The sequence below is a fragment of the Aphis gossypii genome, unplaced genomic scaffold, assembly GCF_020184175.1.
Source record: "Aphis gossypii isolate Hap1 unplaced genomic scaffold, ASM2018417v2 Contig00436_ERROPOS113132+, whole genome shotgun sequence".
Classification (NCBI taxonomy): Eukaryota; Metazoa; Arthropoda; class Insecta; order Hemiptera; family Aphididae; genus Aphis; species Aphis gossypii.
In genome coordinates this window covers 1-22,308 of record NW_026083106.1, presented here as the reverse complement: position 1 = coordinate 22,308, position 22,308 = coordinate 1, and the positions used below count along the sequence as shown (strand labels likewise).

Genomic DNA, 22,308 nt, shown 5'->3' with positions numbered 1-22,308 from the left:
AGTAATAACTATTGTAATTTAATATACGTGTTACAGGTACGGAGAACACATTCTAATAATGACTACGCCTAACATTGATTTCGACAAAATTCCTGCTACCAACAATTCAAATATTGATCTGATTAATGACCAAAATGCATATGCTTCAGGAGTACAAACTAAATTAAAAGATATACCAACTATTATAAAAATTAAACGTCAAATTTACAAGGTTCGAGGAGTAATTCATTTATTAAAACCAACACATATAACTGTAGACAGTATTGGTCATTATACGTCTTATTGTTTTCGAGAAGGGTTAAACAAATGGGAATTATATGATGATTGTAACAATATTCCACAAAAATGTAAAGACACTACGGTTATTAATGCAGAACTGATTATTTACACTATTTAAATATATACAATGTATGACACATACTATGTACATTTATAATTCAATACTTTTATAATATTATATGGAGGAAATTATTATTATTTTTTTTTTATTTTAGAAGAACTAATTATTATTATTTTATCATTATCAATTTTTATTATTATTATATATTTCTTTAAAATTTTGTTAGATTGGTTTATTATCAATGTTATTGTAATAGGTACATAATGTATTATCTTTACTTTGAATTCTATTAAATTGTTTGAATTATTATTTAATTATTATCAGTGGTGTATACGGCCTGGTGCAACATTGTATTAGGGCTCCCCCTGTCACTCAAAAAAAAAAAAAATAATAAGTTTAGTATTGAATATTTTTTGTGGTATATAAATATCATTATGTTTGTAGTGTCGTGTTAACACCATATGTTCATAAATTCTAATGCTGATATCCTTTTTTTCAGCTATGTTGAATAATAATTTTTTTTTTAATTATTTTAATTTTTTTTTTTTTGCTGAAATAAAGTAATTTGCTAATTTCATAGAGTTGGGACTCAGCACAAACACGGGACCAAGTAGAAAAAACAGCACTAACGCAGCACAATTGAATAAAAAAAAAAAAAAAATAGAAAATGTCATTTAAGTGGGGCTGAGGAAATGGACCTTGTATTAAGATCAATCAAAGAAATCTGTAGGATTTTTAAAGGGAAAGAAAAAATATTATTTCCAGTACTGAAACAAATGTAGGATATCATAAACACAAAAAATAGCAATCTCAACATTAAATGTATAAAAAAATACTTGGAAAAAGATAGGAGACAACCAGTTATAGTTTTTTGGAATGGGAGTACAGATAAGGAAATAATGGAACGTTTACGTTTAGGAAACTACCATATGTTAGAAATAAGTAGTTATGATATGTTAAACAACAAACTATTCAAGTTACAACTTAAAAACATGAAGACGAAACAAATCATTATTTTAGAAGAGATAGGGCATGTAGAAAAGAAAGGAAGACTATTAAATTTAACGGAGGCACATAATCAAATATGTAATAAAACTCACACGTTGTTCTACGCGCATGACCCTAGTACCGACGTCGCGGTAACTAAATTGACACGGTACGCAACGGCTGCCAGTACAAAGTACAGGCATCGCAGCGACCGGTCTGCACCTTTATCAACCGCCATCACGGACGACGACAAGACGGTTCTGTCGACTCTCCCACCAACGCCCCAAAGGCTAGGCAGGACGGGAAGACAGGTCATGCCGAACGAGTACCGGCCGCCGGCGGTCGGGCTCTCTTGCGTTAACCGTCGAACAGCGTAGACCAAAAGCTTCGACCACCCACCGAAACGGTACAGCCACGTTATTGGCTTTGTTTCCTTTTTTTTTGTTTTCTCTTGTTTTTTTTGTGTTTTTAATAAAACAAACCCCCCACACATCCGTGTACCAGAAATCGTGTGTTAGTTTTTCTTTTTCCTTTTTCGCATTGTGTTCTGTCCTACATAGAACCGGGACTGGTGAACCGCGGTCACCAACAACAGTACGACCGTCGTCACCGCGTCAAATTGGCTCCCCGCTGAGGAATCACCTCAAAAAAAGAAAGAAGTCAACGTAAAGGTAAGAGTTTTTTTCACGCTGACACGTACCTCGGGTAAATTGCTTATATTATATTAGTATTAAGATATTTTAGCCAGAGGCGTGTTTTCCGGTTAGCTAGGAATCCCGAGTTAACGATTACGTAAAAAGTATTATAGTACGTACAGGGAATTCCGCGCAACCGAGAATAACCGTGAAACGGCTTGGGAAGTGATTACGCAACGTAACACCACCCCGCCGAACACTTGCCTTTCGTACCGCGACGATAATACAGATAGCAGCGCAGCGCACAGGTGAGAAACCTCCGATCCAGTATCGCTGCCACCGTTGGTAATTTCGTCGCACGAAAATAAAAACGCGCGCCGCCGAGACAAACAGGTTTCACCGCCGCCGCCTAGTATGTTGACCTACTTACGTTATTTTTGGACCGTACTGGCGACACCACAATCAGCTGCACAGCTGGTTATCATCTGCGCGGGTGTAATCAAAATATTGATTGTAAACATCGCGCGTATTCCGTTTGTTTTGTTTGTTAGATAATTTCTATTCCTCTTTCAATTTCTCGCTCACACCCTCGACCGAATAATCTCGGAGTATCCGTACAACAAGCACAGGCTACCGTCAACGCGATAGTTTAACGTCTACATCTGTATTTTTGTTATTAAAAAACAAAAAAAACAATATGTCAGGCAAATCGTTACAACAGTTGTCGACAGCGGAGCTACGTGGCGAGTGTACGTCCCGTGGACTAAGCATATCTGGCTCAAAGTCAGACGTCATAATTAGGCTAGAGGAGTTCATTAGGGAAAGTGGACAGGACCCCGCCAACGTACGGTTTAATCCAGTGCAGTCTGCGTCAAATACGCAAACGGACGGCACAGGAGAACAGCCGTACGCAACATCGACAATGGTAGGCAAGGACTCGAGCTGGGTCGCCGGACAACCGCCTACGGCGAACACTGCATGCCCCAGTGCATGGCAGTTAACCTCGGGCGGCGGCTCGGGACACGGCAAGGTCCAACCCACCTCGGTCACTAACGTGCCCAGCGTCGATGTATTTAAGACCGCAGCGGCACAGCTACAGATGCTACAACAGACGCCGCCACAGAACCGCAACATCAACGCGTTCGAGGCGCGTTTGTCGGCGCTCGAGGCGAGCATGGCAAATTTCATGACTGAAATGCGCAGTGCATTCGCACAACAGCCGCCGCAGCAGGTAGCTACGCGGTCCCCCGTCACCCCGCCACCCGTACAGGTCGTAGCAAACACACGTGAGTACGACCAGTCGGGTAAGTCAAACGCGGACGGTGCAGGCAACGCTCTACCCAGAGCTAGCTACGCCGTCCGGACAGACTATCAACACGTAGCCGCGCAGAATACGCACGGCGACGTGACGGGACGGACGGGTAATATGTCCGTATACACGCCGTACGAAGCACGCACACAGGAACGTTCGGTGTTAATACCGTACGAGGACTTGCGTACAGCAAGAGCCTCGTTACCTGAGTTCACTGGAACAAGGGCCGAGGACCCCGTACGATATATAGATAATACCGAGGCGATTTTGGGGAAAGCTCGTATACACCACTCGGGTTGGTGCAGGGCGGTCGAACCGCAATTAAAAGGAACGGCGAGTACGTTGTATAGCTCTATCAGGCCACTCGACCTATCCTGGGCAGAATTTCGGGACGAATTTTTGGAAAATTTCAATAACACCGAAATTCAGTCTCGATTGCGCCGAAATCAGGATTTGAAAAAAGGTTTGCGCGCACAACTTATCGACGGCAACCACAAATCTTGGGATACGAAACTACCCACAATTCTATTCGCGATACGGAACAGGTGTAATGAACAGACATGCTACCCACCCGCGGTCCTCGTTTTCGGCAGGGAATGTAAGAGACCCGGAGATTGGGCACTGTCAAATTCAACACCTGACAGTATCGGGAAAACACAGGAAGAGAGGGTAGTGCGGGAACAACAAGTTTTAAGTAAAAAGGTAGGGGTACAACCGAGCGCGAACACCGGGACACCGGCGAAGTTCCGCAAGGGCGATGTAGTATACTACAAAGCACACCACCTATCGAAAGCACATTGTAATTTCCATGCCGGATTCGCACCAAAGTGGTGGGGACCGGTAGGGCTGGCGAAGCAAGTCGGAAAAGGAGTGTTCCTGACCGACCAGCAGCCACCACGGAAAATACATGTGTCTTGCCTAAAACGCGCATCCACGGGACAAAATTAAAATGAATTATATTTTTTCTAAAACGTAATTTATATCACCACCGTCAGACAAATCAAAACTTTTTTTTTGTTGTTTGTTTTTGTTCGCTGTGCCCCTCTTACCCCGCCTAACAGGAGTTACAGACAACATGAGCGGCCAAAACGGGGAAAAGTGGCAGCAGGTGGCCGACCTCATCGTGCAACTGGGGTTGATGGGAGCGGACCAGCCGACGACAGCCGCCCAGATCAACAGAATGACCACGCAACAGCTGCTACAGGACCCAGTGCGAGCGGCCATCTATCGCCGGGGCTGGGATGATCGGACGGCAGACATCCAGCGGACGCTGCAATACCAGCCAAGGTCCACACGGTTGCCGCCGACCACATCAGCGAGGCCGCCGACCGCACCAGCGAGAACGCTACAAACGGCAGGACGAAGGTCGTCACAGCTGCCAGCACCAAGGCCGCCACGACTGTCAGCGCCGAGACCAAGACAGCCGAGGCCGACAGCACCAACGGCGGCCGAGGTGGCAGCCGTACGGGGACCCAACCCCGTGACGATCCAGGAACCAGCACCGGTACCAGGACGGTCAGGGGCACCCGTCATATCGACGGTAAAGGAGCGGACGGAGGCACAACTGGAGCGGAACCGCAAAAAGTTCCGAAAGCTAAGGGAGAAGATAAAGGCCCGGGGAGACGTGGCAAGCCAGCAACACCGGCTAGCCAAGCACCCGAGGCCAGAGTCTAATCCCGAGGCCCCCAGCCAACCTCCGCCAGAACCATCAACGTCGACAGCAATGGAGGTGGACATACCGGCGACCGAGGGTGAGACGCCCGAGGAGCCGGTGGCAACCACCAGCCAGGCGCAACTAAGCCAAGCCACCCGACCGGAGGCACCCTCCGAGGACGATTGGCTAGCTGCGTCAGGTCTGTTGCTGGACGGGCTGCCGGAGATGGAGGACGACAAACCGTTCTGCACTCCGATTGGGTCACCAAACCAGTCCTAAGTGCTGCTCAGGTAAGGCGAGCCTACCTCAAGCTAAGGCGAGAGGTAGCGCAAGCCGCACCACACACCCAAAACAACACCGACCCCGGTACAAGTACACCCGTTTGGCGGTTTGGGGGGGGAGTATGACACGGTACGCAACGGCTGCCAGTACAAAGTACAGGCATCGCAGCGACCGGTCTGCACCTTTATCAACCGCCATCACGGACGACGACAAGACGGTTCTGTCGACTCTCCCACCAACGCCCCAAAGGCTAGGCAGGACGGGAAGACAGGTCGTGCCGAACGAGTACCGGCCGCCGGCGGTCGGGCTCTCTTGCGTTAACCGTCGAACAGCGTAGACCAAAAGCTTCGACCACCCACCGAAACGGTACAGCCACGTTATTGGCTTTGTTTCCTTTTTTTTTGTTTTCTCTTGTTTTTTTTTGTGTTTTTAATAAAACAAACCCCCCACACATCCGTGTACCAGAAATCGTGTGTTAGTTTTTCTTTTTCCTTTTTCGCATTGTGTTCTGTCCTACATAGAACCGGGACTGGTGAACCGCGGTCACCAACAACAGTACGACCGTCGTCACAGCGTCAAAATGTTTATTTGATAAGTTGTTTAGAATATGTAATAGAAGAAAAATTAATATCATAGATTATTTGTAATAAAATTATATAAAGGGAAATAAATAAATAAAATTCTTATTATCATAACCTATTTATAATAAACACAATTTTCAGAATAACGATTGTACTATTGGTTGCATGTTGTTCCGTTTACGGCGTTGAAAGATATGCAGACGAAAAGTTAAATACAAAAGCAGGGCTGTACTACGAGAACCAAGGTCCTTTAAAAGTAATGACCACGCAATGGACTCTAATAACCTACTATAGTATGTCCAGTTATAAGAATAGGGTAGAAATAATAAGAGAATGTGTAAAAATTACGCACCAACTATGCGCGTACATTAAAGAACAAAATATCACATATAATAATTATGACACTATATACAGTCTGATTGAAATATTAGAACTGGAGGTGGAAAAGAAAAAAAATATAGTATTAGAATCAATAGGGCATTCACATATTTCAAAGAGATCTATTTCTTTTAAAACAATGACGACTGTAGTACAAGTTCTGTATGGTCTATGCGATCGATACTGTGTTTCTAAATCAAATAAAAATATTGAAATCTTACATGGTAATAATGACACTGAAATAAATGATATTAAACAACAATTAAAAATTGTCAAACTTAAGCAGGAGGAGGATAAGATAGTCCTATTAAAAACGTTAGACTTTCTAAAAACAGATATTAGTAGTATGACGGAGGAAAGCAATATAAAAAATTATATATCAAACTACTTTATACAAGTAAGCCTTATGTTACAATTACATCTATCCGCGACCGATATATTGTTCGACGTCATACAGTCAGCGATTACCGGGCTAATTCATCCCTCCATTCTAAAACCCAAAGAGTTACTTAAACAAATTTTGGATATTAAAATAACTTTACCTAGTGGTACGGATTTACCCATTGAATTACATGAAAACAATGTACAAGAATTAGTATCACTATCAGACATTGCAATATATTACTCAAATGATAAAATTGTGTTTAAATTACAGGTATCTTTAATATATCATCAGGAATTAACATTGTATAAATTAATATCGATACCTGTATGTATAAGCGTTAATTGTCTATATGTAAAACCTAATTATAAATATTTAGCGATAAGTAGGTCAAACGAATTGTACTCAACTTATGACGAAATCGACCAAACATTATGTAAACATGCCACTGATTTCCTCATTTGTCCTGAAATATATCCATTACATCCTAGGAGTGTCCGCCCAATTATTATTTGTTACCTACTTATAAGTTATTACAAATAAGACATATATTTTTTAACATCAATGTATTTTTGAAGACTAGTTTCTTTCAAAATATTAATGCTTAATAAAATTATAAGTATCAAATAATAATAATAATGTATTGACATGTATTTTTGAAGACTACTTTAATAATGGTTTACATAAAAAATTATTATTATTGAAAAAATTAGGCATGCCTACTACAAGAGCCTAATGCATTTTAATAACTTATATAATTACAAATTAATAATAAATCACTTGAGGAATTAATATTTTTGGTACAGTTTCTTTCAAAATATTAATGCTTAATAAAATTATAAGTATCAAATAATAATAATAATGTATTGACATGTATTTTTGAAGACTACTTTAATAATGGTTTACATAAAAAATTATTATTATTGAAAAAATTAGGCATGCCTACTACAAGAGCCTAATGCATTTTAATAACTTATATAATTACAAATTAATAATAAATCACTTGAGGAATTAATATTTTTGGTACAGTTTCTTTCAAAATATTAATGCTTAATAAAATTATAAATATCAAATAAGGCTCTTAGAGGATTTTAAATTTCATTTATATTTTTATGCAATCTGCATAATAATAATAACCAATTGGTGTTATAATTTTAAATCTAGAAGTTAAATTATCAAGTAGTTATCACTACAAGATTTACAATTATTATTTATCTATTTTTACTTTCTAGATGCACAAAATATTGTGCTTTGTGATAATACTTGTGAGTTGTGTTCATTCCGATTATGAATATATTAGTGTAATAATCATAATTCATAATTCACTATTTAATACAACTTTAGATACTTTTAATATGGATACTTTTAATATTATTCAAATTAACCCTGGTTTACTTCGGGCTAATCTGTTGACTGAAAATGACATTAATAATTACATAAAATATTATTCCCAACAAACACAAACTAGTTGGTGTGTACTAAAATCATTTAAATCTAATAGATATGTTATTCGGTAAGTCAAATTAATCCTTATTTATACCTAGGCATATTATTATTATACTAAACATAGTTGTATAAGTTATGTAAATAGTTAATATTATTATTAGACTAATTAATTAATTTGTTACTTATAAGTTAAATAAGACTTATATTTTTTAAGAACAATGTATTTTTGAGAATAAAAATTTTACAGGAAAATATACATATGTCATCATAGTGGTGCTAATAAAGTAGATAAGGCCTTAAACAAAAAAGGCAAATCTAAAAACTGTGGGTGTGAATCTAAGATTGATATTAAAATTAAGTTAACTAATTCAAATACAAAAAAAAAAGGATCCCTATGTTAAGGTAAATTAATTGACTGTTTGATATACCTAGTTATGTATGTCATAATATGTCTTTTTTCTAATGTATATAAGTAGTTAATTTTTTATTTTGTCTTTAGGATGGATTACCAGCAATTGTAAAATTTGAAAATGAGCATAACCATTCAATTTGTACTGCCGAAGCATTATCCTTCTTAAGACCTACAACTGATGATAATGTAAAAAAACAATTTGAAGACTATTTTAATTATATGTTATAATTTATTATATTATCATAGTTTTTTAACATTAGGTTTTTAAAAAAATATAAATTATGTTAAATTGTGTTTAATTTACATGAAGTAATGTTAGAATAAATAGAATCTAGTAGGTATTTATATATATTTTTATTATAATATATTTTACAATTACAGTAGATAGGTATCTTCAAAGGTTTTGTAATTATAACAATTATTGTTACCATTTAATAAATAATAATATTTTTTATAAAAATATATTTGTTAATTAATTTAAAGAATTCATTACAGGTATTGCTGAATCTTCTTCAATGCATGAATCAAAAATTGAACTTGAATATGGGTCAAACTGTGAACAGTTGGCTAATGCCAGTCTTGTAAAGTATTTTGAGTAAAAGTATTTGAATAAATGTATTTAAATACTTTTATAGTATTTAGAATACTTTTTAAATACTTTTTGATATAAGTATTTGTAAAGTATTTTAAATATCGTCTTGGACGTATTTGTATTTGAAAATCAAATACTTTCATACAAATACCTTTGAAAATTCAAACGAATTATCAGTTTTCACATAAGTATATTTTTTTTAAATTATTATACCATTTTATTTATAATATTTTTTATTCATAAATGTTGAGAATCCCTGTCCCCTATTGCCGATGTCTTGTTGGTTTTTGTATGACGTGATTATTATAAAATATAAATTCCTATATAATAATATACCGACTTCTGAAACCGAATAGTTGTTATAATAATCACTATAAACTAATAAATATCATTCTATTTTTAGTGTAGATATACCTAATTTTTCTCTCAAATAGAAATTGTTGTGAAACTCCTCCTATGTAAGAGAAAAACGCCGTATGATAATATCATAATTTCTGTCTCTGTTATGACAACAAAATTCGCTGTCAATACTGAGAAGATATCTATAAATAGTTAGGGCCAAACCGTGTTTTCGATCCAAGGGCTATGGCTACAAAGTACAATTCGAATATTTAATCAAGATAAGCATCTATAATATATTATGCTTATAGGTTTATTCTACGATTATTATTTTTAAGTATAAAATATAATTGTTTTGTTAATATACATTGTTGCAACTTACATGGCATGAATGCGTGATTGACGGTTGTGTAGTTGTATAATGTATAGTATTAGTGTATCAGTGTGACTGGTGTGTACGCGATACACACATTATACTTTAATTTTTCTCAGTGTTGTATTAAAGTGTAATAAGTGACATTGTCATTTTGAATTTATTAAAATATTATATTCGAATATTTCATGATTTTGTAATTCGTGATGTCACAACCTGAGGAGAATTTAGTTGGGCAAACTGAGATTGGCAGTGTAGTGACAAAAAATGTAGAAGTTAAACTACTGTAGTGATCTCTCACTATCGTTTATAAATGAGTGCTTGACATCTGCAGTTGGATCAAGTTGTTGGGAAAAGATTACGGTTTTTAAAAGTGAGACAAAGACACAATGTTAATACAAGAGTTTATTAAAATTAAAGTTATAATTTGTTACAATAAAAACAAGTGTATAAGAATTTGAGGACAGCACGTTAAGTAGCTGCCCGAGAAAAAGTTAATCTTAGAAATTCGGACATAGACTAGCTCTATGCGAATGTGAAACTAATTCTAAATTTTAAGACGGACAGAGACCTGTATTTATATGGTTCTCTGTACCCCCTGGTTGTACATGATAGAGACTAGGAAATGGACAAAAAGGTGTGTTATAGAATGTTGTCACCGCAGCTGCAAAAGTGGTTTTGCGCCCAAGACACTTAACCCTGGATTGGACTTGTTGTTGTGCTATTATACCAAGGCGTGCGCATCTATGATTTATGTGCATGGCTTGTTTTTCAAAAGGGCAAGAAAAAGTTGTTTGTGGCTGTATTTTCCCATACGCTTTGATTCTTGGAAATTGCCATCAAATTTAATTACGTATCGCTACGAGTATGATAATAAAATATTTAAATGTGCAGAACCTCGTAGTATATGTAAATTAATAGAAAAAATAGTGAGACGACTCCGTCGGCTTACTACACTACCATGGGACGCTTACAATAAGCATTTCCATATTATAAAACTAATAGATGAACAAATGTCCTACTCTAAGTACTATGTTAAATGTTTACATTGCATTGGACCAAAAACATTATGTGCTGACACCAGATCCACTTCGAATCTTAGGAAACATTTGGCTGTAAGTACCTACATTTTATAAAAATATTCAAAGCTCTTATGGTTAAAATAATTATAACATTATTTTAAATATAATTATTTTATTTTGGATAATAATTTCTTACCTACCTAGTAAATAATTAAATAGGTACACAATTCTACTGGACACTATCATTTTCACTGTTTTCAGTAAAGGTGTCCAATAAAGTAGAGTTAAGTATAGTTTAAATTTTTACTTGAGTAGGTACTGCTCATACATATAATTTTTACTTGTTCCTATTATATTAATAATTAATATATTATGTACCTACTACCTATGGATAATGAAATTGTTATTTATAATGTTAATATCATTGAGAGAAAAAGGTACCTACTCATATTTGACATTTGTAAATACCATGTTGTAGAGTCAACACAAAACAGTACTTGATGAAATAACTAAAAAATCTTCTAGTTTAGAATCATGTAAAAGACTTAAATTAATGCACGAAGAAACAGGACAATTAACATTGAAGGAAAGTCTTTTAAAGAAAAGTTATCCAACAACATTTAAGAAAAATAGCAACAAAATAACACAATGTAAGTATTATTATTACCTACTTAAAATATCATTAAATACTGAATAGGTACAATTTAAAATTATTATAATATTTTCCTCATATATTTGGTTGTAAATTAGTAGGTTTATGAAAAATAAAAATATTAATATAAATACTTTTTTCAGCTAACTTGGACACAATGATTCAAAAATTGATAATAAATCAATGTTTGCCATTTTCATTGGTAGAATCTGATGATTTTAAATTGTTAGTGCAAGAAGGATACCCTACGCTTAAAGTAATAAGTCGTCCTACATTGATGAAACGTTTTGATAGTAATACCAGTGAACTTTTAAAAAATTTGAAAACAAATATGAGTCTTGAAAATCATATTGCAACAACAGTTGATTGTTGGTCTATATTTAAAAGGTAAATAAGTCTTAACTTAATCTATTTACAATTTGTATTTATTGTTAGGTAGGTTTTATAATTATTTACACCAAATTATTTTTAACAATAATATTTAGAAAAGCATTATTGTAAAGTAATCAATATGACTAAATTAATTTGTATTTCAAAATAAATATTATTAGTCTTAATCATACCTAGGCAATAGGCATATTATATCAAATTAGTATAATATATTCGGTATGTTAATTTATTTTCAGATCCTATATTGGTATTACTGCTCATTGGATTAATGCCTCTTTGGTGAGAGTGTCTTGCCTATTAGCAATCAAACGCCTGGAAGGAAAACACACATATGACATACTAGCTAAAACAATGGAAGCTGTTTACACAGAATTTGATATTAACAATAAAATTTCCCATACAACTACTGATAATGGATCAAATTTTGTGAAAAGTTTCAAGTGAGTAATCTGTATATATATTGGTATATTATACCTACATCTTTGTACATATTTATACTTCTATTTTTATATTCATTTTGCTTTATTTTAGGGTTTACAGTAACAAAAATTATTCTTCAACCAAATCTAATTTAAATACATTTGTGAACGAAGTTATAGAAATGTCTGATGATGAGGAAGAAAATATTGTAGACAGCTATAATGCCAGTGGCGAGGAAGATGATATAGCAGAAGGAGTAGCCATTCTACCAATTATTGATGTTTTGCTCTTGGGTGAAAATATTACAGAAAATTATGAATTTGAATATTTATACAGTTTGCCAAAACACCATCGATGTGCTGCACATACCCTCAACTTAGTAGCCACAAAAGTAAAATTTAATTTATTAAATAAATATTAATTAGTTTATAATGTAATATCTATTACATTATTTTATAGGATTCCGAAACTGCATTACTCTGTTACCAATATAAAAAACAAAGTCAATTAACTTTTGCGAAAATCAACGATATTTTCAATAAACAGAACCGTTCGACCCAAGTTGCTGATATAATAAAAAATTGTTTGGGCGTATACCTCAAAACACCAAATGTTACGAGGTGGAATTCTTTATATGACAGTATGAAATTTCTTCTTAACTGTTATAGGTCTAGTACTTCAAAATTTAATACTATGTGTGATGAAATTAATGTCTCAAGAATTAAAAAGAGCGATTCTGATTTTATCGAAGAGTATTGTACAGCTATGGAGCCTTTAGCTATTTCACTTGATATCCTTCAGGTATGGTTTAAAATATTTAGAAAATTATGTAATATTTAATATAACTTAACTTTATTCCCAAATGTAATCATTTTCCGAGCATGATAATTTAATTGTCACTAATATTTAATATACAAATAATTTATTTTTCAGGGTGAACATAATATGTACTTTGGACATTTATTGCCCACTATAACGGAACTAATGTTAAAATTTGAAAAACTTAAAAACAGTCACATGTGTTATTGTCAGCCTTTAATAACTTCTCTTCACAGAGGAGTTAACAAAAGATTTGGAGAACTTTTAAATGATGAATTTCTCATAATTGCAGCGACATCACATCCATTTTTTAAATCGGCGTGGATAGCTAATCAATACAAAAAAATACTGCAGTCACTCTTTTGCGAGACGCTTTTATGTTGGCTCATGCAGGTGGATGTTTAAATAATTCAATCAGTGAATATGATGTTGATAGTGAAAGTGATGACAATGCCAATACATCATTCTTTTCTTGGACACAAAAAAAACCAGAAAACATTGCAGTTGAAGCAGAATTGGATGACTTCTTAAAGAGAAGTCCAACAAAAAAACTGGAAACACTAAATTTAACTCCTACATTAAAGAAAATGTTTATTAAGTATAATACTCCTCTGCCATCCAGTGCTTCAGTTGAGCGAGTGTTTAGTGTTGGCGGAGCTGTTTTATCAAAAAAAAAGGAAAAATGAGTGATGAAAACTTTGAGAAAACCATGTTACTTAGATGTAATAAAATATGTTTTGGGAATGATTTTTTTTATTTGCTCTGTATGAATATAATTAATAATAATAAAAAAAAATAATAATTTGTATTTCATTAACAACTGTTTAACTACTAATCATGTACCTACTACCTATTATTAAAGAATTCAGAATTGCTATAATGTAACAAGTTTAATTTATTTTCATTTTTCAATATACAATTAAGAAAGTGGTATAAAAAGTTCTAATAATACCTAGTTGAATGTAACACGACAATACAACATTAGTTTTTACATCATTAATTTTGTAAACTACCTATTCAGTAGAAAAGTAAAATAAATAAAGTATTTGAAAAGTATTTAAATACATAGCAAGTATTTGAATTTGTTCTAAAATACTTTTTCTTAAAAGTATTTGATATGTATTTAAATATAATTTTAAAAGTATCTTTTACAAGACTGGCTAATGCTTCCATAAATCCAAAGTATAGAACTGTGAGATTTTGGTATGATCAATGGAAACAAATTCATCTTGGACCTGCCTCAGAAGTTGGTGTTATACAAGTAAATTGATTTATTAACCAATAAAAATTAAAGTTATGTATGAATATAAGATCAATAACAGTAAGTTTAATATTAGAATATTCATGTTTTAAGTTTTTACAAACATAAGTTGATACAATTTCAGACTTGCTATTGTTTTAAATTTAGCCTTTAGGATTATATTATTATAGTTATAAAGACAGTGTCACATTACTCCCATTGTGTTTATTCCCATTAATATATTGTTTGCTAATTAGTATTTATAAATCTTTCTTTAAGAGCAAATAAGTGTATTACATTATTTACACACTAGCTGACCCGACACGGCGTTGCCCGTGTATTACTTTCTTTTTTTGCATTTTCGTATGTCGTGTATTAGTTTTTAATTTAATTGTATGGATAGTGCCAATATCACGTCAAATTCTCAATTTAATTTTGTGTGTGTGGGTGTGTTAAAGATTCATTGAAAACATACATTTATAGGCCTTGAATATTATTATATTTTTTTTATTATTATTATTAGCACCTCCTTATATACTACATTGGTTGTTTTTCCACTTGTGGCAAAAATGACTAAATGTAAATGTCATACATAGAGCACCTTACGTCACCAAATAATTTTTCTTTAGTCAAGAGTGCCATTAATTTCTTTACTTTAATATGAAATACTTTCGCTATAATGTCATGACGATCGTCCAGCTTTTGTCCTGAAAACAGTGCATCTATGATGTCTTTCCAAGTAGGGTTACATGTAAATGTGATGAATAGATCAGGGCGACCATGTACGCGGACATATGTCATGACATCTTGAGTTCGTTCATGTATATACTTAGGTCCGCTAGTAAATGATGAAGGAAGTACTATGATTTGACCTAGATTAGTTGCATTAACATCATTACTCCCCACATTATCTTTGAGATGAATATAGTTCTCAGCTCTTAGCTGTTTCTGATGATTCCTAATACAATTCAACCTTCAGTTTCAATTTTTGCGTATAATTCGACCAAAAATTGACTGAAGAGGGAACGGAAGTATACAATATGGTTAACTTCATCTTGCCTAATCATAATTCGGTAAGCATAAAAGGATGCCGCAGAAACTTTTTTTTCAAGAGGCAATTTCGTAGTGGGATTACACAATGGTATGTCAATAGAGTATCCGTCCTCGCCATGGCAAAACATAAGTGGATACTTAAAAAAATACATATATATATAGCTATATAAAATGTATACAAACTTTAAAAAATAACTAAATGTAAATGTATCAACACATAAATCAGGTTGTTATAGCAACTATTTATAAACAAAAAACAAAAAAGGAACCTCTGTACAAAATTTTAATTAGCTGTAATAATAAAGTGATAAATGTGTTAACACATAAATCAAGTTGTTATAGCAACCATTTATAAACAAAAATTAAAAACAAAATTTCCATCGTAAATCTCAAAATCCCCGTTTTAGCAACCCTTTAAAATGCGAATTTTGAAAAATCCTTTCTTAGTGCGCCTATACGTTGCTTAAGGAACCTCTGTACAAAATTTGAAGTCCCTATACCCAGCGGTTTGGTCTGGACGTTGATGAGTGAATCGGGGCGGTCTCCTATCTTATCTTAATATATATAAATCTCGTGTCACAATGTTTGTCCTCAATGGACTCCTAAACCACTTAACCGATTTTGATGAAATTTTTTACACCGCGTGTAATTTGGTCCAACTTAAAAGATAGGATAGTTTTTTTTAGCTTATTAATAATATGTGCTCAAACAGGAATATTGAGATTTACAATAGAAATTTTTGTTTATAAATGGTTGCTATGGGGGTTATAAGATTTGAGAAGAATATTTATTTATTTGTGGTTGCTATGGTAATATATAAAATTAATATAATGAATTACGGATTTTGATAACATTTGGTAACCATTTAATAATATGAATATAATATAATATAATATAATTCCTCTTATTGGTCGCAGGAAAATGTGCTTATGTAATACAATTTTAGGAAAATACACCAGAAAAGTTCGGAATCTGGGTGTAAAAAACAACAACAACTGTCACTGCAGTTGTTCAGCAAGAAAATAAACTATATTAAGGTCGCTATTGATTATGATTGAATATAATAGTTATAGACCTGATGTTATATTTTGTTAAAACCATAACAACAAAAATAAGAATTAGCAAAATAAGTCAATGGCCACAGTAAATTTAAAATTCACAGCAATAGTTAAATTTAAATTAAATTAAACTTGCCAATCGCGTGAATGCACGTTGTGACTACAATAACCTTGATTATTTTTTTGCCAGACACATCATCGGCGAGCTGGACGCTCTCATCGGATTTTAGTGCGTTAAGGTTGGGTTAGGATTATGTACTAATTGATTAATATAATCCACCGTACTATGTCAAACTTGGTATAACTTTGATATTTATTAGAGTTAAATCATACACTTACATACAAACAGCACTAGGTCAGCGATCTACCGCAGATAGATTGCCTACCTGATAAATGATAATATACTTCAGCAGTTCAGCGAATCAGAATTTTTATTCCGGGCAACAGACAACTTAAGATAAATCTAGAACATAATCCACCGAATATTAAATAATGAATTGAACAAAGTTTGAGTCATATAGAGTTGGTATATTTAACGAGCAAGATAAATATTAGTTAGTAACATTATAAACATAGATCATTCTTATATTAATTATTTTGAAAATAGTGCTGGGATAATACACAATATAGTATAGTGTATCACATAGTACATAGGTATTTAAATGCAATTTTAATATAAAATTTTCATATCTCCGTGATAAACCATATTTATATGTTTTATTACATTTTCTCATACATAATAACACTAATACATGGCCTACGAAAATGCAAAAAAAACCAACTAATACGCGGGCAACGCCGTGTCGGGACAGCTTGATTATAATATATATATTTAATATACATTTTTTTACAGCAATAGACTAACATAACAAGTTATACTAAGTTTTATTGTTTTACCAACAGGCAACAATACAAAAACCACTTGGCACATTATTGTATTTTACCCACTATAATAAAAAAAAAAAAATGACATAACTTTGAAACTTAAGTGTTAGAAATTATAAAATTCTTATACACATCTCGCGGGGTCCGCAATCTACCACATGTGGATTGCCTACATGATAATATACTGCTCTCATAATCATAAGAGAGTCTCACGGCAACGGTAAGCAGAATGACTATAATTTTATGACTTGAGTAACTCACTGACTGATAAACGTAGAGCCTGAACAATGATAGATCGATGCTTACAATTTACACGGTACATTCGTAAAATCGTATCACAAATTTAGTGTGTAATAAGAAAGCATTTTACAAAATTCGCATATTAAAGTGGTGCTTTCACAAAATTTTTGAGAATCAAAACAGTCAATGAAAATGTCTAAGTTTTGAACACCGTTAAACCGAATAGTAAATAACAAATTAATCAAAATTCGAATCATGTTATATAGAATTTGCATTTTTAACGGGCAACGAAGTGCACGGGGTCAGCTAGTATGTATATAGATTATTTACCTACACGTTAAAAATCTCTTAAATTTTTTTAGATTTAAAATTAAACATCACCTATGCCTTTTTTAAAGCTAACAAACAACATAGTAATTTTTTAATAGAGGACTTTCAGTTTTAAATAAATATTATATTAAAATGAATTACCTACTGTAAGTTCCTACTCATATACTTAAGAAAAAAAATTTATTTATGTATTTGTTTACCAAATGGTCAATAACTATTCTAAATTATAATTCAATATTAGAATATAATTAATTACCTGCACATATTATAATATCAAATATTATTAAATTCAGTTATAATTCTGTGAATGAATAATAAATATAATAATAAGTAATAAACAAATTATACCTACAGATTAATGAGTATACAAATCGGTGTGGGGCTCACTGGTGATTACTGTATATTTTATAATATATAGTGTGAATCTGCTATATTATAACCGTTATTATAAATTTGTAACATTTTATACTTCCAATTATTTTAATTTTTATAAAATTAGTTTTAACAAAATAGAATACATTTTTAATATAATATAGATTTAGAAAAAATATGTACTTAATATAATAATGTGATAATAATATTAATTAACTCATAAATTATTGCATAACATGGAAATTTTTTTAACTAAGTTAGAAGTTATTTCTAAAAATAAAATAACTAATTATGTAACTTAGTTAAAAGAATGTTAACTTTTTAACTCGTTAATACCCAGATTTGCATTTTTGTTTAGGTATTTGAGTAGTATTTTAAAGTATTTTTACAACATTGATCATATTATAATTTATGAATAATATAACATTTATAATAAGTATGGTTGTGTAAATAAAATTTGAAATATAAATAAATATAATATTGTGATTCTTATATGATAGTCCCCTATACCTATATGTTTTTTAATTTGTTTCAGAAACTCAGAGATAAAGCTAATGATTATGAAACAGCAGGAATTATTGTGAAGTGTGTCGAAAATCCTTTTGCTGTGGTTATTATAACTCCTATAATGCAAAGAGCTCATGAATTGCCGTTTTCAAAGGATATAGCTTTTGTTGATAGTACATCTTCATGTGATGTCCAAGGCCATTCAGGTTCCTTTAGCCATTATGATAACTAAAAATCAATCAATTGCCGATTATACAGCAGCATTTTATCTTATTAAAACTTGTATTCCTAATGGTTTTTGGAAACCAAGGTTTTCCATTACAATTTATAACAGATGATAGTGATGCAGAAAGGCAAGCTCTGAAATCTGTATTCCCTGAATCCAAATTATTATTATGTCGATTTCATGTTTTTCAATCTGTATGGAGATGGTTATGGGAAATGAACCACCAGGTACATAAAGATGATAGGAAAACGTTGTATTTGTTATTTCGTGTCATTTCAGAAGCATCAACACAAGAGTTAGCCATGGATTCATTTAATAGTGCAATTGGATTGATTTCTACTTCATCAAATGTTATTAATGGAAATAATATACCATTAAAATATCCCAAATGGATACAGTATGTTTCAAAGTATTGGGATAGAAAAGAAATATGGTGTATGGCATTTCGTAACGCTTCTACACATGGGCACCAAACAAACAATTTTAGTGAAGTCAATGTAAGGTTGTTTAAAGATATTGTACTATCTTGAAATAAGGCGTATAATGCTGTAGCTTTGGTTGATTTTGTTTGTACAAGCATGGAAGAATATTATCAAAAACGTTTAAGGAATTTTGTGAATGGCAGAAATGATACAGCAAGGTATTTGTGTGAAGATCAACTAAACAAAGCATCTCACATCCTTAAAGCAGATATTGAAGAATTATCTGATAACATATTCAAAATTAAATCAGAAAATCAAAATTTATATTATGGGATTGATGGAACTGTTGGATTTTGTACATGTCCTAAAGGTAAAATGGGTAGTTTTTGTAAACACCAAGCAGCTGTGTATCACCATTTTGGACAAGCAATGCCAAATGTACCTCCAATAAGTGTTGATGCTCGTTATTCTCTTGCTAAATTAGCTTTTGGTCAGAATGTTGGACCTAAATCATTTTATATGCCACTGCTTCCTGAATTAAGTAACAACCAATCACTAAATCAAGATATTAACAATGAATCGCTAACGATTCAAAGTTCTAAAGAACCAGTAAATAATAATGATATTCATCTTGCCAATACCACACAAAATGAAGAGCTTGATGAATATGAAAACCAAATTATTAGTTTAATGGCAAATAATTTTAAAAAATATAACCGTGAAACATCTTCTGTTGTTCTTCAAAAATGCATTGATAGGCTTAAGAAAGTAAAGTTTAGTAGAACCTGGGAGTCATTTTTAAGTACTGCTGGAAACAATATATCATTGAGGCACCATACTCGTGCAACTATTCGTGTACAACCAACAACTTTAAGTCGTAGGAAACCTGATATAACACTAGGTAGTAAACGATTACCAGTTGGACATCCATTAAATAGTGACAAGCTAAAAAAATGTAAAAGAAAACGAAATTTGGGTGAAAATGTTAGGCTAAATGTTCCAAACGCCAAATCTCATAATTAATATTATTTTTGTTAATTACCTATTAAATGTAATTTATTATTAATTTAATTATAATTTAGGAACCTAGGTTCCTTACCTGACCTACTTGAAAAAAATTATTTAGTTTACCCGTTGGAGACTGTAATATTGAATTGATAATGATAAGATTAACTATTGATTCTGTATTTATATTTTATTTTATAATACCTACCATATTTTATTTTATTATTATTAATTATTATTTTTATTAATAGAATATGGCTGTTCATAATCTTTAAAAAAATTTTAAATAAATAATTATTATGCATTTTTAAACTATTTTATCTGATATTAATTATTTTATTTTATTTTATCCAGGTATATTTTGGAAGAAAATATTAAAAATAATGATTCATTGAGTGACTTATATTTTGTAGTTTAGTACACACCAAATTGTTAGTATACCTAACAACTGTAATTGTAAAATATATTATACTATATAACTAGATTCTACCTATTCTAACATTACTTCATGTAAATTAAATACAATATTCAACATAATATATATTTTTTTAAATAGGTACCTAACAATAAAAAAAAAATAATAATAAATTTAAAACGTTAAACTTACTTACCTAAAGCATTATTAAAGCATAATCGGAATGAACACAACTCAAAAGTATTATCACAAAGCACAATATTTTGTGCATCTAGAAAGTAAAAATAGATAAATAATAATTGTAAATCTTGTAGTGATAACTACTTGATAATTTAACTTCTAGATTTAAAATTATAATACCAATTGGTTATTATTATTATGCAGATTGCATAAAAATATAAATGAAATTTAAAACCCTCTAAGAGCCTTATTTGATACTTATAATTGTATTAAGCATTAATATTTTGAAAGAAACTAGTCTTCAAAAATACATTGTTGTTAAAAAATATATGTCTTATTTGTAATAACTTATAAGTAGGTAACAAATAATAATAATTGTTTAATAACTAATAATACAGTATGTCAATACATTATTAATATATGATCTGATGAATTTATAGTTGTGTTATTAATTAATGTTGCAAATAAGTAACCTAATGTATATATATATATAATTATGTATTATATTATAATATGTATGATTATTAATATATAAATATAAAATAGTGTATATAGATAGTGTTAATATATATTAATGATAATATATATTAATGAAATTCGCGCGTAAATTCAAATGGGCCAATCAGAAGTCTCAAGTGGTTTATAGGTGCTGAGACCGTCTACAGAATGCTAATATGCTTCCGGGACAGTCACTATTTCAGTGTGGACCACCACAGTACCTGCACAGGTCTCGAAGAACGGCGCAATCTATTTGCCCCCGAACAAATTTATCGTAGCCCATTTGCGCTCCAAATCATAGCCCACATGCGCCCGATTCAGATCAGGTGAAAATAGTGCAACATTGCCATTTATTGAGTATATTGGCGTGTAACTATAAATCTAAAATAATATTTGATCGTTTTCCAAGCTCGATCTAAATCGATAAAGATTATATTATATAAAAATGCATTTATCAGTTGTATTTTATGTATCAGTTGCATCAGTACATCATTAGTGAATACTACTATAATAAAATGGAATTTTATTTAACTGTTTCAAGTAAACAAAAACTTTGTTTAATTTGTTGTTATATTAATTATCGCGTGAGTAGAACCCTTGTTTCCCTTGTGTAAAAATAACCTGAAGTGCGTATGTCAAAACCAATAGTTCGAAAACGAAGTTAACCGAAATTAAAGACAGTACCCATAAACCGGAAACTGAAGAAAGTTTAAACTTACTGGACGTTCAAGGTAGATGTAAAAGAAAAGCGTGTGAAGCTTTAACTTTACGACCTAATAAAATAATACGTACAGAGCTTTCCACGTGTAGCACCGCTAAGCATTCTGATATTCACAATATCAGAAAGTCTATGTACCGAGA

General features: G+C 32.3%; 1 protein-coding gene and 1 pseudogene across 1 annotated transcript; both read left to right on the top strand.

Annotated features, from left to right (window-relative positions):
• Positions 1 to 8,613: 8,613 nt before the first annotated feature.
• Positions 8,614 to 20,372, top strand: LOC126554165 (uncharacterized; annotated as a pseudogene).
• Positions 12,869 to 13,704, top strand: LOC126554163 (uncharacterized). Its single transcript, XM_050209261.1, has 2 exons — positions 12,869 to 12,998; positions 13,131 to 13,704. The coding sequence occupies exons 1-2, from the start codon at positions 12,891 to 12,893 to the stop codon at positions 13,419 to 13,421; spliced, it is 399 nt and encodes a 132-aa protein (XP_050065218.1). The 5' UTR covers positions 12,869 to 12,890; the 3' UTR covers positions 13,422 to 13,704.
• Positions 20,373 to 22,308: the final 1,936 nt, after the last annotated feature.

Bases quoted from the DNA above. Each gene is read 5' to 3' on its own strand.
- LOC126554163 (XM_050209261.1), top strand. From the start codon at position 12,891: ATGTGTGATGAAATTAATGTCTCAAGAATTAAAAAGAGCGATTCTGAT. The intron at 12,999-13,130 runs GTATGGTTTAAA...TTTATTTTTCAG, and splicing joins TTTCACTTGATATCCTTCAG to GGTGAACATAATATGTACTT.